General features: G+C 41.5%; 1 protein-coding gene across 6 annotated transcripts in view; it reads left to right on the top strand.

Moving 5' to 3' along the window:
• MAP7 (microtubule associated protein 7) overlaps window positions 1-17562 on the top strand; it is a 167144-nt gene that overhangs the window by 141010 nt on the left and 8572 nt on the right. For all 6 annotated transcript variants that reach the window (XM_079939822.1, XM_079939823.1, XM_079939825.1 and 3 more), the window contains 9 exons: window positions 812-939; window positions 7026-7141; window positions 7477-7760; window positions 10172-10382; window positions 11757-11928; window positions 12168-12269; window positions 12668-12718; window positions 12822-12879; window positions 15356-15458. In XM_079939822.1, the coding sequence (XP_079795948.1) occupies window positions 812-939; window positions 7026-7141; window positions 7477-7760; window positions 10172-10382; window positions 11757-11928; window positions 12168-12269; window positions 12668-12718; window positions 12822-12879; window positions 15356-15458 (1225 nt within the window). The remainder of the gene's footprint in view (window positions 1-811; window positions 940-7025; window positions 7142-7476; window positions 7761-10171; window positions 10383-11756; window positions 11929-12167; window positions 12270-12667; window positions 12719-12821; window positions 12880-15355; window positions 15459-17562) is intronic.

Here is a 17562-nt window from a genome sequence, read left to right as displayed (position 1 = left end):
AACAGCTGTTCGTGATTCAACTTTATTTTTGGCAATTCTAACATATTTATGTTCCCTTCACCGTTTTAAATGATGACATCCCATTTCCCCATACGTTCTGCTGCTTGTTATGAACCATCAAATGCCTTGGCTTTTGGGGAAAACCCAGAAGCGTGCATTTGATTTGCCTTTAAGTAGATAAAACACTTACAGAATTTTTTTTTCTGGAAATTATTAGTTATTCTTGTAAAAGGTCTTAATACCTATGATAAGACTTGGTCATTTAACATCTTAAAATTTCAGTTGCTTTTTTTCCCCAGTGGTTGTTGAATTTTACTCCCAAAATAGTTGCAGTATATCTTGCTTGCCTGCTTGCTCACTTGCTGTCTTTCCACCGTTTGTTCCATCTTAAAGCTATTAGGAAAAATCTAATTATAAACAATCCTTATCTTAAAATTATCTGTCACTAATGTCGCATTTTACCAGAACCATCTGTTTATGGGACTATAAGACCATTGCTCTCTGTAATTATTGGCTTACATCTATATCTTTAATAAGTATTTAAATAGCCAAATAGTTTCTATATTCCAGATTTTTCATTTGGACATGCCCTCCTTTTGGACACACTGTAAACTAATAGGACCTTGAGGAGAGTTGAGTATGATGGTCTGGACACCTTTAGGTAATAACATCTTCTCCCTACTTTTCTCTCTATCTCCGCTTTGCTACTTTTCCTGATCCTGCTTTTGGCTTTCCTTCAACTGCTCCTCTGGCACTCTTGCGTGTAAAACAATCACCTGCACCCTAGTTACCCCCATGTGTCCTCGTTCAGCATCTTGCAGCCCCATCAACATCATGCCCTACAAAGCCGCACACTCTAGAAATCCGATGGAGCGACCAAAATTCTTTGTAACGCCACCGGAGGGCTCCGCGCGAAGGAGGACTGTTCACGGCGCAGCGGTGAGTAGCTGTTGGGAGCAGCCTGGCGAGTCTGCACTGTTTCTGTGCGTAGTGGACACCGCCTCGAGGTGCAGTGAGGATGTAAGCCAGGCGATGGTGACATCCGTCCTCCCATCCGTCCCACCAGTCTTGAATCTGGCTGGCTGAGCGGTGCTGTCCCCACACTTCCTCCCCACTTGGCGATTCTGCTCCCCCCTGAAAATCTGAATTTGAAGATGAAAATGGTTCTTTGTTCAAGCATGTCTGAGTGGCTGAACTGCCATATGGGTGCCTCCACACGAATAAGTGCAATGCCAACATACTTTATTTTTGAAAGTAAGAAAACCTTTGAAGGGGAAGTGGGCCTGGACTGCTGCCTTTGCATTTTATTCCAACCCCGTCCAGAAGCTGGCTGAACTCTAAATGTGGTTCACTAAAAAGCAAGATAAGGAATTTTTGTCTGTTTAGCTCATCCGTGTCAAGGCCCAGGTCTTAAAATATAGTGACAAAGAATAGAAAACACTAGTTATTCACTAAGTAATTCTTGAAAGGCTGTTGGGCTGTGTTACAGACTCACGTTTTGCAGGTGAAGAATATAATTTGTACCTGTTGTTTCTGACAAGGTGGCTGAACTAACATTAATTTTCACGATGCTACAACTGCAATGAGGTCACTTGTATGTCTCCAAGAATCTTTCTTCTTCTTTGTTTTATTTAAACTGTGTGTTATTTGGTAGCCGCTGAAATGTATAGACATTGTTCTGTGGTCTTCGGACGTTGTGCTTTAGTCTTAAAGGACTTCCCAGTCCACCAGAAGATCTCATTGCCCCTCTCTCATGGCAATAGCATGACCCATGAGAGGCTGGAACAATTTTTTTCAATCCTAGCTTCTCGGAGCAATTCCGATTTATAAAGCTGATGAACACCGGAAAGGATTTTGCTTAGACCTTTGAGGATAATTCAAGGGTTGTGAGAGCTTGGTGGCTTTGCCTACAGGCAGTTTTCTTTCAAGCGCTTCAGGCTTTCAGGAGTCAAGGTTTAATTCATGATTGAATCAGACCTCCAGCCCTTCAAGCCAGAAGTGAAACTACCTTTGATGTCTGGGAAGTCTTCCATCATTAGCACTTTGGTGCCTCAGAGATCCTAGCTGTGGACGAGTAGCAGTAGTTAAGCAGAACAGTTTTGGCCCCAAATGTTGGATACTTATTGGGTAGAGAAAAGCGTGTACCAAAGAAAAAGATACCTTGTTACGGATAAAAACAAAAATGAACACTCCAGGAGGGAAGGGTGAGAGCTGATCCTTGGCCAACAGATTAAATGAGAGGGATTTGTCATCATACGATCCAAAACCTATATTTTCTCACCGGTTTTGTTTTTGTCTTTTTAGTGCCTTCTTTCTGTATTTGATCTATTGGCTGCCTTTTCACTTCTTTGCAATTAAATATTTAGGCAAATACCTACTGCCAGAAAACGACTCACAAATCATTTATACTCCAGAGCTGCACTGTGGAATTCAGCTGAGCACTTGAAAATGTGGCAAATGAGACTTGACGGATCAAATTTGAAATTTAATTTTCTTTTAAGCAACTTTTAATTGTGACAAAAAACATACAACAAAATATACCATCTTAACTGTTTTTAAATGTGCAGTTCAGTAGTATTAAGTGTATTCACATTGTCTTGCAACCAATCTCTAGAACTTTTTAAATCTTGCAAAACTGAAACTATACCCACTAAACAACAACCTTCCATCCTCCTCCCCCAGCTCCTGACAACCACCATTTTACTTTCTGTTCCTATGAATTTGACTACACTAGATACCTCATACAAATGAAATCATACAGTATTTGTCTTTTTTTTTTTTTTTTTTTTTGCAGTACGCAGGCCTCTCACTGTTGTGGCCTCTCCCGTTGCGGAGCACAGGCTCTGGATGCGCAGGCTCAGAGGCCATGGCTCACGGGCCCAGCCGCTCCGCGGCATGTGGGATCTTCCCGGACCAGGGCACGAACCCATGTCCCCTGCATCGGCAGGCGGACTCTCAACCACTGTGCCACCAGAGAAGCCCAGTATTTGTCTTTTTGTGACTGGCTTATTTCACTTAGCATAATGTCCTTAAGGTCTGTCCTTCCACGTTGTAGCATGTGACAGGATTTCTGTTCTTTTTAAGGCTAGTAACACTCCGTTGTGTGTGTGTGTCTATACATATATATTTCTGTATGTGTATATATACACACACATGTGTACATGTATAGATGCACCACATTTTGTTAATCTGTTCATCTGTTGACGGACATTTGAGTTGCTTCTTCCTTTTGGCTATTGTGAATAGCACTGCTACAAACATGGGTGTGCAGATATCTCTTCAAGATGCTGCCTTCAGTTCTTTTGGATATATACCCAATTGTTGGATCTTATGGTAATTTTATTTTTAATTTTTTGAATAACTGCTATACTGTTTTCCAAAGTGACAATACCATTTTACTTACATTCCAACCAACAGGGTACAAGGTCTTCCAGTGTTTTCACATCCTCACCAATACTTGTTTTTTCATTTTGTTTTTTTTGTTTGTTTTTTAAATAGTAGCCTGATAGGTGTGAGATAATACCTCATTATGGTTTTGATTTGCATTTCTCTAATCATCAATGATGTTGAGCATCTTATAAGTTTGTTGGCCATTTGTATATCATCTTTGGAGAAATATCTAATCAAGTCCTTTGCCCGTTTTTTAATCTTATTTTTAATTTTTGTTGTTGGAGTTATTTATACATTATGGATATTAATCCCTTATCAGATATATGATTTGCAGATAGTTTCTCTCATTTTGTAGGTTGCCTTCTTACTCTGTTGATTATATCCTTTGATGCATAGGAGTTTTTAAGTTTGAAGTCCCATTTGTTTATTTTTGCTTTCATTGCATGTGCTTTTGGTGTCATATCCAAGAAATTATTACCAAATCCAGTATCATGATGCTTCCCATTTTCTTCTGGGAATTTTATAATTTGAAGTCTTACATTTAGGTCTTCAATCATTTTGAGTTCATTTTTGTATATGGTGTAAGGTAAGGGTCCAACTACATTCTTTTGCATGTGGATATCCAGTTTCCCAGCACCATTTGTTGAAAAGACTATCTTTTCCTCATTGAATGGTGTTGGCACTCTTGTCAAGGATCCTTTGACCATATACACAAGGGTTTATTTCTGGATGCTGTACTCTGTTTCATTGGTCTATATGTCTGTCTTTATGCCAGTACCATACTGTTTTGATTACCATAGATTTGTAATATGTTCTGAAATCAGGGATTGTGAGACCTCCAACTTTGTTCTTCTTTTTCAAGATTGTTTATTCAGGGTCCCTTGAGGTTCCATATGAGTTTAGGATGGAGTTTTCTATTTCTGCAAAAAATGATGTTGGCTTTTGATAGGGATTGCATTGATTCTGTAGATTGTTTGGGATAGTATTGACATCTTAGTAATAACAAGTCTTCCATTCTGTGAACTTTAGATGTCTTCCCATTTATTTGTGTCTTCTTTAATCTCTTTCAGCAATGCCTTCTAGTTTTCTCTGTAGAAGTCTCCCACCTCCTTGGTTAAGTTTATTCCTAAGTATTTTATTCTTTTTTTGATGCTGTTGTAAATGGGATTGTTTTCTTAATTTCCTTTTCAATTTTATTAAATTTTAATTAATTTAGATTAATTAATTAATCTAAATTGATTAATTTATTAATTAATTAATTCAACTGCCTGCTATTAATTAATTAATTCAACTGCCTGCTATTGAGTACTTGAAATATGTTTTGTGAGACTAAACTTAACATTTAATTTTAATTAATTTAGGTCTAAATTCAAATAGCCAAATGTGGCTAGTGGCTACCATTTTGGACAGTGTAGGTGCAGAACATTTCTATCATCACTGTTCTCTTGTACAGTGCTGCCTTTGAATATCTGTTTATATTGCCTCTCTTGTGGGTTATTTGTATTCTAAACCTAACTTTAGTTGTAAAACTAAAGTCTTTGTCCTGCTGGTAAGTTGCCTAGACCACTGACATGGGCTTGCTGTGTGTGTTCCACCTTAGCCTTGTGGAACGTGTTAACAGGAAAGATTATTGTACAGACCACTGGCTGTTAACTCAGATCAGGATGAGAATCAGGAGCATCTTTACATGTGTGGAACTCAAATAGGTGATTGGGTCCAAGACCAGTGGAAAGATATTTAAAAGAACTAAGAGGGTAAAAGCATCTATCTACCTGCCTGGGAGGGTGTTATGTCAAATACTGAGCATTTTTCCAAACTGCTTCTCCCTGTTCCCCCTACTCCCTAAAGGTGATTAAAGGGAGGTCAGTTTTAAGAAAGAAAGAATTGGTTCAGTGGCACTTTAACAAAAAGAAGACTCTGAGGATTATACACTTTAATGTAGATTTATTCCCAGATGCCTGTCTTATCAAGACATAGATGATGACATTAGTCCCCAAATCCTCCACACAACAAATTACCTTTCCTGACTTATTTTCCCATTCAGGTCTCTCCTTGATCTGACTTTAGCCAAATTAAAATGTTTTGAGAAAAAGAAAGAAAAGCAACTCAAGGGCTTAACCCCACCCTCCCTCGGGAAGAGGCCTGTACCTTCCACTCTGGGGACTTGATCTGCCAGAGGCATAATTGCCATCCTGTACACCTGTCAAGAGGGTTCCATATGGTGGCTGCTGCTTCTGCTACCCAAGCACTGCAGCTGTTCTCCAATAACCTGCCTCCTGCCTTCTACTACCAGAGACGGGAACAAAGGGTGGTCATGCAGCTGCAAGTGATATAGAGGTGGCACACACCCTGTGAAGCTCTTTCCTGCCTCATCCTGCATTTGTTTTATTTAGAAATTCTGGGGAGACATTGAGTATTATTTGACACTGAGATGTTTTTCCCCCACCTATAGCCCAGTCCATCAACTAGGATGCTACTAAGAAAAATAGAAGCAATTAGAAGAGACGCTGAAGGGAACAAAAGGGGAGGGAAGAAAGAAGGGGCGTGATGTTTGAGCCAGGCAGAAAAGGAAAGAAAAGAAGGTACACGCCAGCTTATTGGCCCTGAGGCTAGGTGTTGTTCTGCCCCTTCCCTAGCACCCTCAGTCTGCTTTCCTGCAAGGATCCCACAGAGTGAAGGACTGACAGGCATGCACACAGGTCCCTCCAGCCAGCATCTGTTCCCATCCCAGAACACTGTTGGCCGTGTTTCAGATACTTGGAATGAGTACTTTCTCCCTTGCCCTGTGCCTTGTCTTTTTGTTTGTTTCTGTTTGTGTTTTGGTTTGGGGGGTTTTATTGTTTGTTTGTTTGTTTGTTTGTTTATTTTTGTCTTCGTTGACTTGAGACTATCAGAACACTTCTGGGTTTCCTTTTGCCCATTTCTACCTAGGAAAGGTGTCACCTCTCTGGCTGAATTCCTAGTATGCAGTCATAGGAGGGCTGATGTTTTGGCCCAACCTCAGAGATTTCCATTTCATCCCTAATGAGGAAGCCTAAAAATAGCTGAAATTCCTCACCTTGAACCTGACTTTTCCTTCAAGGGCAAGAGGACACTAAGTGAGGAAAGACTTGTTTGTATAACACCCATATAAAGAGAAAAATGAATTAATGTCTGACATAGCAGACATGTAAATTAAAAAAATATATTAACTGAGCTATAGTGTGTTCCAGGGTTAAAAAAAAAAAAACTGCTTAAGAATTAAAAGAGATAAAGGTAGGGGGAATAAGCTGAAAGTGACCTTTATTTTGACATTTGTGTGGGCTAAACCAGACTCTGAGAAATTTTGCTCCGGGTAGTTTTAGATACAAAGTATAGGTGCTTTCTAAAAGTGTGTTTTTGTTTTGTTTTTTTACAATGTAAGTCCAGATCACACATCCAGAACCTTCTTATTTGTGTCAGATTGTGTTAATTCAATTATAATGTTCAGTTTTAACCTAATAAAGGCCTTTTGTTGGGGTGGAATGGATATACATGGCAAAGCTTGGAAATTTTCCCAAAAGCCATTCAATGGATTGCAGCTCCACTGTTGAATACTGTGAATGTGATTGTCCCGCTCATGGAAAAATCTAATTATTGTGTTCCTCTGAACTTAGGGCTATAAAAGAGAAAGGGAGAGAGAAAACTTACCCTTCCACCTCACACCCAGCATCCGAAGGGCTCTATCTCCATCTCATCCCAAAGCCAGATCACCAGCTTCCTCCCGACTTTGGTAAGTGAAATGTAAGAGGCTGGCAGGGTTGTTCCATGTTGGAGAATTAAGAGCCTCTGTCCTCTGAAAAGAAACTGTTCTCTCCACACTGTTTGGCCTTCACTTGGAGAGTAATATTTTTCCTCAAAGGAAAGAAAAAAGAAACCTGGAATGAGCCTCTAAAGTGAGTACTTCTGCATTTGCCGCATAAAAGACACATTCACACAGCTAAATATCTTCATTTCTCTTCCGTATTGGTGTTCCAAGACTATTACATGGTGGAGGTATGGGGAAAGGAAGGTTCTGGCAAGCCTGTTCTCATGTGCCCCTTTCTCTTTACTTTGTTTGTTGCCCAGGCTCCCATCCAAGTCCTTTCCCCACTTGCCTGGCACCCCCAGACCAGCATCCTCCATGCCTCCTGGACCAGTCAAACCTGCCCCTGCTCAGGTCCGGCCCCCCTCACCCGGCAACATCCGCCCCATCAAGAGAGAAGTCAGAGTGGAACCTGAGAGAAAAGACCCTGAGAAGGAACCTCAGAAAGTTGCCAATGAGCCCTCACTAAAGGGCAGGGCACTTTTGGTGAAGGTAGAAGAAGCCACAGTTGAAGAGGGGACACCTGTCGAACCAGAGGTTGCTCCTGGTAGGAATCCACTGACTCGTGGTGGAGTGTGGGTTGCTTGCTCTCTTTATTCACTCTTCCTTTTCCTCCTGCACTGCTTTGACTTAGCTTTTTCTTTCTTTCTTTTTTTCCCTTGTTGGGCACTTGAAAATTTTACTCTAAGGCTAATCTGGGGAACTTTCCTTGAATATAATTTTCCTACATACAAAGAAAGAATCATCCATCCTACAGCCTATGGTCAGAGCCACAGCATATTAATTCAGGTGTGGTTTATGAGTCCTTTCATTGGCCGAGTCCAATAATTTGACAAAATGTGGTATTCAGAGCACCTGCATCAGAATCATTTTATCATTTATCCTATTGCTGTGTAACAAATTATTCCAAAACTTTGCAGCTTAATAACAACAACAAACAGTTATTATATCACGCAGAGTCTTGGGTCAGGAATTTGGGAGCAGCTCAGCTGGGTTGTTAGAGGATGGCTCATGCACAGGGCTGTCGGCAGGTGACCTTCGTTTCATGACACATGAACCTCTCCATAGGGCTGTTGGATGTCCTCACAGTCTGTCCACTCTGCTGGCTTCCCGCAGAATGAGTGAGCTGGGGGAGAGAATCACGAGGAGCCCACAGTATCTTTTATGCCCAGTCTCAGAAGTCACACACACAGAAATCACGATTTCTTTTCTCTTTTTATTTATTCATTTATTTTTGGCTGCTTTGGGTCTTCGTTGCTGCCCACGGGCTTCCTCTAGTTGCGGTGAGCGGGGGCTACTCTTCATTGCAGCGCACGGACTTCTCATTGCAGTGGCTTCTCTTGTTGCGGAGCTCGGGCTCTAGGCATGCGGGCTTCAGTAGCTATGGTGCACGGGCTCAGTAGTTGTGGCTCGCGGGCTCTAGAGCTCAGACTCAGTAGTTGTGGCACAGGGGCTTAGATGCTCCGCGGCATGTGGGATCCTCCCGGACCAGGGACTAAACCCATGTCCCCTGCATTGGCAGGCAGATTCCCAACCGCTGTGCCACCAGGGAAGTCACAGAAATCACAGTTTCTGTCATACTATTCGTTAGAAGCAAGTCACTAGCTTCAGCTCACACTCAAGTTGGGGGGATTAGCCTTCATCTTTTAAAGGGAGGATTTTCGAAGAATTTAGGGAAATATTTTTAAACCACATCTATAATGTTTCAAACTGTAGAACCCTGCCCCTACCTCAGACCTATTGAATCAGAATACGTGGTGGGTCCAAGGACTCTGAAGGATACTAAGCTCATCTGTTGACTCTTGTGCAGGATTGCCAGATAAAATAGAGTGGCAGTTATCTTGTGTGTACTGGAGTTTGGGGACCACTGGCTTAGCGTATGTGATTGACAGAGGTCAGAATTTTTTCCAAAAGACGCAGTGGATCTCATCTCTACCAAGTTAACCAGATGCTGTTTAGAAGTTTAAAATCACCTGGAACTAGAAATTCAATGTATCTTGTTGAAAATTGTCTTCATTCAAGAGTTTTCTCTTTAAGACTTAATTTGAAGATACAGGGTGGGGGGCAAAGAAAGAATAGTGACTCAAGACAAATGATAGTATAGTAAGGGAATGGACGAGTCCAATACCTGTTTGCATGGAAAGAGGGAGAAGAGAAAGGCCAAAAAGTGTCCTGAGGGCAAAGAAAAATCTGTGGGAGCAGCAGGAGAAATGCAGATCTTGAAAGGAGGGTCTGGAGTGGTCAGGGATCACACCTCACCATGGTGCCTATGGCAGGGGTGCCCCAGCTCCCTAGGTCCTTTTCCTGAATCCAAATAAGGTCAGAGAACTACTCTCATCTTGCACGTTGGCATCAGAACTGGCAGTGGAGACCTGCAATGTCTAAGGAGCACAGGTGCCATCTCCCGAAGAGGCTCTTGGTTCCTCCCTCCTCAGACCTGGAGGCAGCTCTGGGTAGACAGAAGAGGCCTCTTCCTTGGTCTCTTCCCGCCTGAGTCCGGGCTCAGTGGTATGGACACTGGGCATGGTCACAGAAAGGCTTGAGTCCTCTAGTGATGAATAGTCACTAAAGAGAAGGAATTTTTTTTTAACGTAATGAAAGGCAAATGGAAGATCTCATCTTCCTTTTTCCTGGGGTATAACTTCCCACAGAACCTAACATGAGCCTCTATATTTAGTACACATTCGATATATGTTGTTAACTGATTTAACTTGTATAAAAATAAGGCTTGGTGACAGAGTGTCAGCTTCGGATGTCTCACTTACACACGCGGCTTTTTGTTATCTGTTGCCCGGTTACAGATAGAATACAGTGAAACCGTGAGAACGCGCAGTAATAAACATTCCCTTTTCTTTTATAGCGATGAATTCGAGGCCTGGGGTGCGGGGGATGCTAGTTTTTGTGTTGTTCTTTGGCTTTTGTTTCCAACTGGTTTTCTCCTTGTACTTGTTTGTACAGCTGCTCCGGAGGCAGCCTCAGCACCGGCCTCCGCTCCAGCCTCCACTCCGGCCCCTTCATCCACTGTGACTGCCATCGCTTCTCTGAAGACCTCTGCGGGCACCACTGACCCGGAAGAGGCCACGAGGCTGCTAGCTGAGAAGAGGCGGCTGGCCCGAGAGCAGAGAGAGAAGGAGGAAAGGGAGAAGAGGGAGACGAAAGAGCTCGAAAGGTAAAGGAGTGACACTGCTCAGTGACACCCTAGTGACACCTTGGATTAAGCCTGCAGTCAGGGAGAAGAGGTAATAGTAGTGTTGAAGGTGAATCTATTTAGTTGTTTCAGAATTAGTCTCCCCTGGTGTTCCTCTGAGCACTAAGCGACTTTTGTAAGCCACATTTTCTTATTATAATGACAGTGCAACAAAATTGATGGAGAAGGGGTTTTTTGTTTTGTTTTCGAAGGACTGGGGAGAAAGGTTTAAAGAAAAAAAAAATCATCCATATTCTTACCAGATTTCAATAATTGTGTACATTTTGGGTCACCCTTTCCAGTCTCTGAACAGTGTGTGGGTGTATATACATGCATAAATATATACATACACACATAGATTTGCATAATTGTAACCACAGTAGAGGTACAGTTGTGCAGTCTTAATTTTTTATTTAACGTATCTCTCATCTCCATGTTTCCTCATTATCTTTCTCATTATCTTAAAGCTGCATATTAACAGCTCATGTTTTCTTCCAGATAGTATTCCTCTCAGAGGGTAGCTGCGTGAGATAGTTAAGTGCCCCATGACTGCCTGCCAGACAGTATGCCAGGGGCAGTTTGCTTAGTTGCCCTCCTTCTGGAGCTAATAAGGCTAATGTCAATATAATTGTTCTTCAAATAAGCAGAACTGCCTCTCCAGAAAGGACGGCAGCCCCAGTGCTGGGCCGCCATCTTGGACATGCCCTACCCTTGGTCCCAACAGGGAGCTTACATGGTCCATCTTGTCCCTGTACTGAAACAGAACATTATAACCTTTATTTACTTACAGAGATTTGGAGGGGAGCGTTAAATTCGTTACTAAAAAGTCACATTATTGGATTAAACAGATCTCAGCCTTTAAAGATAGTTATATTGCAGATCCTTTAAAAAAAAAAAAACAAGAAAACAGGATCTTCCCTGGTGGCGCAGTGGTTGAGAGTCTGCCTGCCGATGCAGGGGACACGGGTTCGTGCCCCGGTTCGGGAAGATCCCACATGTCGCGGAGCGGCTAAGCCCGTGAGCCATGGCCACTGAGCCTGCGCGTCCAGAGCCTGTGGTCTGCAGCGGGAGAGGCCACAACAGTGAGAGGCCCACGTACCGCAAAAAAAAAAAAAAAAAGAAAGAAAGAAAACAAGCTCTCCTCAGAATATGAGTGGATACATTCTGCGTCTGTTTCCCACGAGGCAACGGGAGGCTGGAAGGGGAGGAGGAAGGAGAGAGGGTAGCCTCACGTGGATCAGTGGATGCTGTTGGCCAGACCTCCCAACAAACTGTTCTCGCGGTAACCACAAACTCGATCGCGCCTTGCCAAGGAAGTCCCCTCACGTATCTTCGTCTTGTTTTGTCTTTTTCCAGACAAAAGCGAGAAGAATTGGCCCAAAGGGTGGCTGAAGAGAGAACCCGCCGAGAGGAGGAAGCCCGCCAGCTGGAAGCTCGGCAAGCCAGGGAGAGGGAAGAGCAGCTGCGGCGGCAGGAGGAGGAGCGGGCCCGGCGCGAGCGGGAGGAGATGGAGCGCATCCAGAAACAGGTAGCGGGGGGCCAGCTCCCGCCCGGGAAGCAGGTCGGCGCAGCCTTGGCTCAAGATGGGGCAAGGGGCAGCCCAGATGGGAAGAGGAAGCTGTTGAGCGTGTGGTTAGGAGTGCTTGTGTCTCCCCCGTGTGCGCTCGTGGTCCTCGCGTTCTCCGTCCTCGGGCGCCCCGGGACCTTGGGGGCAGCGGGCAAAGACGGCCTGTGTGTAAGAAGCAGATACCGACTTCCCGTTTTCAGAAAGAAGAAGAAGCTCGTGTTCGGGAAGAAGCAGAGAGGGTCCGGCAGGAACGGGAGAAGCATTTCCAGAGAGAAGAGCAGGAGCGCCTGGAGAGGAAGAAGGTAGTTGCGTCTCTGCCCCCGCAGCCTGGCGCCCTTGCTGCTCTTGATTCTGCCTAGACTGAAGCCGGCTCCAGACCAAGAGACTAGCTCACTGCCATCAGAAAACAAAAGTGTCCTGCCCATTCCAGGTTAACTAAAGTAGCTGTCAGTATTAATGTTCTCCTCCAAAGAAATAGCTCTTGGTGTTTCAGGCTTCACCAAAAACAGTTGCTTGCAATTCATGCGGCTTAAGCCAATTTCAACTTCTTTGAGTAACTCCAGTTAAGACAAAGACAATTATATTTTCCCAAAATAATGGACATGTTTCAATACCCTGCTATTTGCTTAGTCAGTGAAATGCGCCAGGCTAGCTTTCTTTCCATATCTGATGTGTTTGCTCAATTCTGCCTTTTTTGTAGCGGCTTGAGGAGATAATGAAAAGAACCAGAAGAACAGAAGCTTCAGATAAGGTACTGAGATGGCCTTTTTTTTAACTATTCTTAATAGCTTTTTTTTTTAACTTTCATTTGTAAGTTTAACATTAAAAAGTCTTTTTTTTTTTTTCTTTGTTAGAAAACCGTTGATCAGAGAAATGGAGATATAACCAAGGGAGCGCTCATTAGAGAAACAGGTACTTATTTCAGTGAACTCAAATCAATACAAATATAAAATTTTTTAATTTATTCTGTGGAGGTCAAGATAAACATTGATTTAAAATAAAAATACTCATTGACTCACAGAAGCTTAGGTGTTTCTCATCTAGTCCACAAATAATCCCCTTTATCTAAAAATCTCTAGCATTTCTAGCAGATTTTTTTCACATTTGTTTATACTCTAATGGAGTATTTAATATCTTAAGTCATTTTATATCATATATATGTCTCTCTATATATCTATGTGTATGTATGCCTCTATAGATATGTATACACACGTATATGTGTATATACACACACGATTAGAAGAATTTTCTTTGAGTTTATAAAATTAAATTTCATTTGTCATTTACTATCTGCTAAAGGAATCTGTGTTTATATTTGCTATTAAGGACATTAAATTTAAACATTTTGACAACTTGTACTTACGTCATTTCTCAGAAAAGGCTTTAAATGTTATTTCTTTTAGTTCTGACTTCAGAATAGAGTTAAAATTTGAAATTTGTTGAAATTTCATTAGAAAGTTGTTCATATGCCATAGGCTTTGGACAAAGATGATTAATTTCTTGGTGATTTTAAACCAAATTTGGTGTATATAAAAGTAAAATTTATCTTAGTATTTTAGTACTCACACTCAACTAATATTTATTAAATGCCTTCCTTGTGTCAGATACATCTGCATACATTTTCTTGTTTAATTTCCATTGCAGGCCTGTGAGATAGGAGATGCCTTATCTTGGAGTAAGCAGGCATTTTCAGAAAACTTTTGTGTGCCAGGCCCTTTTGTAGGTGCTAGGATTCAGTGAGAGCAGGTCAGCCGAGGTCCCTACCCCCGAGGAGAACTCAGATTGAGTGACAGGCCCAGCTTGCACAGCTGGAGTCCAAGTCACCAGCTTGTAATTTGGCTCCTTCCGTGATTCCACGTGGTCTTCATGATTGTACATACAGGTGGTTGGTCGATAATTCATTATTCAGTCTTCCTCTTTCCTCATCTGCAGTATCAACATGAAAAGAAAGGACCAGAGATACCTCAGTTTCTTTTACTGTTTATTGTAGACTGGAGTAAAGATCAAATGAGATGATTTATGTGCAAGAACATTCTCTGTTCTGGGGTTTTCAAATGTAAAATACTGGTATTTGGGGATTTGGTTTTACTTCAGTAGAGGCTATCTGAGTTCCTCTACATCATAATCCCTTCAGTGTGGGGCTTTTCATTCTCTTTTAAAGATGCCCTAATTATCTTTGTTTGGAGAATAGCCTAATGGTTGCATATTAACCCCACTGCATTTTTAACAGGTTGCCTCCAAGAATGTTGTGATACATTCAGGCTTAAAGCAGGCATGGCACCCAGTAAGTCATCAGAATGAGCATTTTAGAATGTAAATTACACCAACCCAGGATTATTTGAGGAGCCGATGCTGTAGTTTGTACATGGCCGGGCTCCTTGTTGGTTTTTTTGTTTTTCCATGTGTCTTCTTCCTGCTCTTCCCCTATCAATTCTTTCGATTATTCTTTGTACCTCAATTCGAGAATGAACAATGGCCAGAAGGAAGGTGTAACTTGTCAGTCATCACACCTGTGTTTATCAACTCTCATAATAAATTTGGTTTGAGTTAATAGTGCTAAAACGAGGCCTGAGGATTATCTAACGTATGTTCCTCTTCTCCTGGTCCCACATTTGGTTGAGGACTGAATGGTATCACCAGTGCTCCCAAGAGAATTCTAGGCTGGGCAGGCAGGCAAGTTTGCAGACCTATCAGAAGTCTTCTCAGAAGATTCCTATTACCAGCTTTGCAAATGTTGGCAGCTTTTAAGTTATTAGTCTCTTCTTCTTAAGATTTTACGTAAACCTGGCCCAGATTTTAAAGTCAGTCATCCATATTGTTTGCTCACGCTAGACTCCAGTGGGGAATATTGAATGACTAGGTAGCACAGTTAGGTACAATTCACTGGCCTTCCATGCATGAAATCCCTACCATTCTTAAGTGGGACTAAAACTGAATTTTCCAAAATATTTTTCATCACTTAGGGTATTTCTTGGTGATTTGCTCCAAAGCCTTCAGTAATAATTTGTTCAGCATCGGCCTGACCAAATCAACTTACTGTTATCTTCATCAATTGCTTTGGTTTCAGTATTACATACTTTTTTGTCCAAAGTCAATGTGGTGCAAGCAGAAATAATCACAGCACTGATTTCCACCCTTACAATGTGCTGGGCAGTGTTCTAAGTACTTTGCATGTGTTGATACATTTAATTCTCACAGTAGCCTATGAGTTAGGTACTATTACTATCCATGAGGAAACTGAGGCCCGGAGCGTTTGTGGCTTGCCCAGGGTCACACAGCTGGTAACTAGCAGAGCCAGGACATAAATCCAGGCATTCTGGCTCCTGGGGTTTGGGTTTGATAGTAGAGTAGTAGTAACCCTTTGTTCCATCTTCTTTGCCATGTCCAGCGGTATCTGCACTTCCAAATATGACAAACTCTCCAGGACAAGGAGAACCAGCAGCTAGCCCCCATGTGGTTACCTCACACCAATCAGAAGTGACTGTGGAGAGGTGAGTTAGACAACTGCAGCCTTTCTTACTGATGCACATTAGAGCAAAGCACGACTGTTTTTGCCTCACCAATCCCACCAGAGTTTTCTGGGGCCAGACAGAATTTGAGTTTTAACATGAAGATTTATTTAGGTTCATTAATGTTTGGTAGAGCTAGTAGTAACTCTGTAATCTGAGAAAAGGAAAATGTCTTTTTTTCTTGAATCTCTAAATATGATGGTGAGGTTTTTGTGTGGCTATCAAACAAAATTACAGGGAATAATTTGTTACTTTCCTTTGTATGTGTTTGGCATGACCCTGGACCATCTTCACACCCTTTGATGATATACAGCAGCTGTATTTTCACTGTATATAATATTATAGTGAGTCACAGGTTTGTTCCTTAGTAAAAGTAATTTAGATGCCAATATTTCTTTTACTAGTAGTAGAGCTTCTTATTGAGGAAACAGATGGTTGCTAACAATAGTTAAGAAGTGTGGGTTAAAGAAAGATTGCCTTCCTGTTCCCTTGCATTTATACTGACAGCATTGTAAGAGTGCTCTCAAAACTGAAAATTAAGGGTAATCATAGCCTGTGCTTAGAAATCCAGTCATAGAGAACTTGTAGAAATATTTATAATAATGTTCAAATTTTTCAGCTGCAACTTTTTAATTATCAGAATTTACTGAATTATGAGTTCTGTCTCTAATGCCAGAGTCTTTGCTACCATAAGAGAATTGAAGCTCCTCACATTAACTTTTTTAATAGATAGAAAAATGTCTTTTAAGATCTAAGATCTTTTTTTCTTCCAGTTTTACTGAGATATAATAGACATACAGCACTGTATAAGTTTAAGGCATATGGCATAATGATTTGATATACATAAATTCTTTTCTCCATCTAAAAACACATACTATACAACATTTTATATTGTTGGAAGCCATGAAAAGACAAGTTGTCCTAAGATGGACATCCTAAGATATCTGTAAGTCATAAGGTATCTATGTATGTCTGTCTGGGACAGTAAAAATTTTTTTTAATTTGCCCAGTATAATACCAAAGAAAATAATTTTCCTAAGAGAGATTTTAATAAGCGTTTGATTATGTTTAATAAATTTATTGTCATAATTACCCAAGAGATATATTAAGTGATATTTCATTTTTTTAGTTATAGTTTTATTTTCAAATAAAATACTCATTTCCAACTACTATAATTTATGGCATTTAGTTCATTGATGTCAGAGATTTTTAGAAAAGGATAAAAAGTACCACAGAGAACCCCATTATTATAACAAGGGATAGGTTTTTTAAGCCACTGATAATTCTCTCTGAGGAATTAAATTAGTTTATACTTTAGCTGACTCTCTTCGGTGGTAAAATCAAGTGATTAATCATTGTATAAGAACCTGAAACATATCTTCAAGAGTCTTGCATCCAACTTCAACCTCCAGAGAGTAGCCAAAGAAGGGGAATTCAAAAGCCGATACTTGTATCTTAAGAGGACACACAGATCCATAAACCCTAACCCCAGCAACTTCAGCTTCAGTTTTATAGTTTCTGCTGGTCACAGTGTCCTCTGAACATTTAATAATTGTTCATCCAGAGCATAGGGCATGATTATTCCTCTAATTGCTAACAAGTAAGAATGGGTGGGGTGGTTGGGTAAGAGTGGGAGGGGAAATGAGGTCAGCTGTTGATTCAAGCCTGGGGTTGGCGTTGCCATTACAGCTTGTCAGCACACGCAGGCCTGGAAGGTGACAGGAGTTGACATGGTCAAGGAACAAGGGCTTTGAAGATGCATTTCTTTTGCCAAAACTTATACTTAAAAATCTCTCTGGGATGGGAACCAAAACTCTTCCCCTGATTACAGAAAGCGCATTGGCACTGGGAAAGAGCAGGAGGAAGGGCGTGGCAGCGCAAGCACTATAACGGCGGGTATTAGGACGGGGTGTGTGTGCGAGTGCACACGCGCTAATGTAGGCTACTGTGATGCCCAGCCTCTTCTCCCCTCCTTAGTGAAATAGCGGAAACGCACCGTTATAGTCTGAATCTGTATAATATTTTTATGTTCTCTTCCACGGCACTTTTACAAATAATATTTTCAACATACCCTGCAATACCTTGT

The sequence above is a fragment of the Stenella coeruleoalba genome, assembly GCF_951394435.1.
Source record: "Stenella coeruleoalba genome assembly, chromosome: 12".
NCBI lineage: Eukaryota > Metazoa > Chordata > Mammalia > Artiodactyla > Delphinidae > Stenella > Stenella coeruleoalba.
The sequence above is the reverse complement of the archived record's forward strand: the minus strand, read 5'-3'. Positions and strand labels throughout refer to the sequence as shown.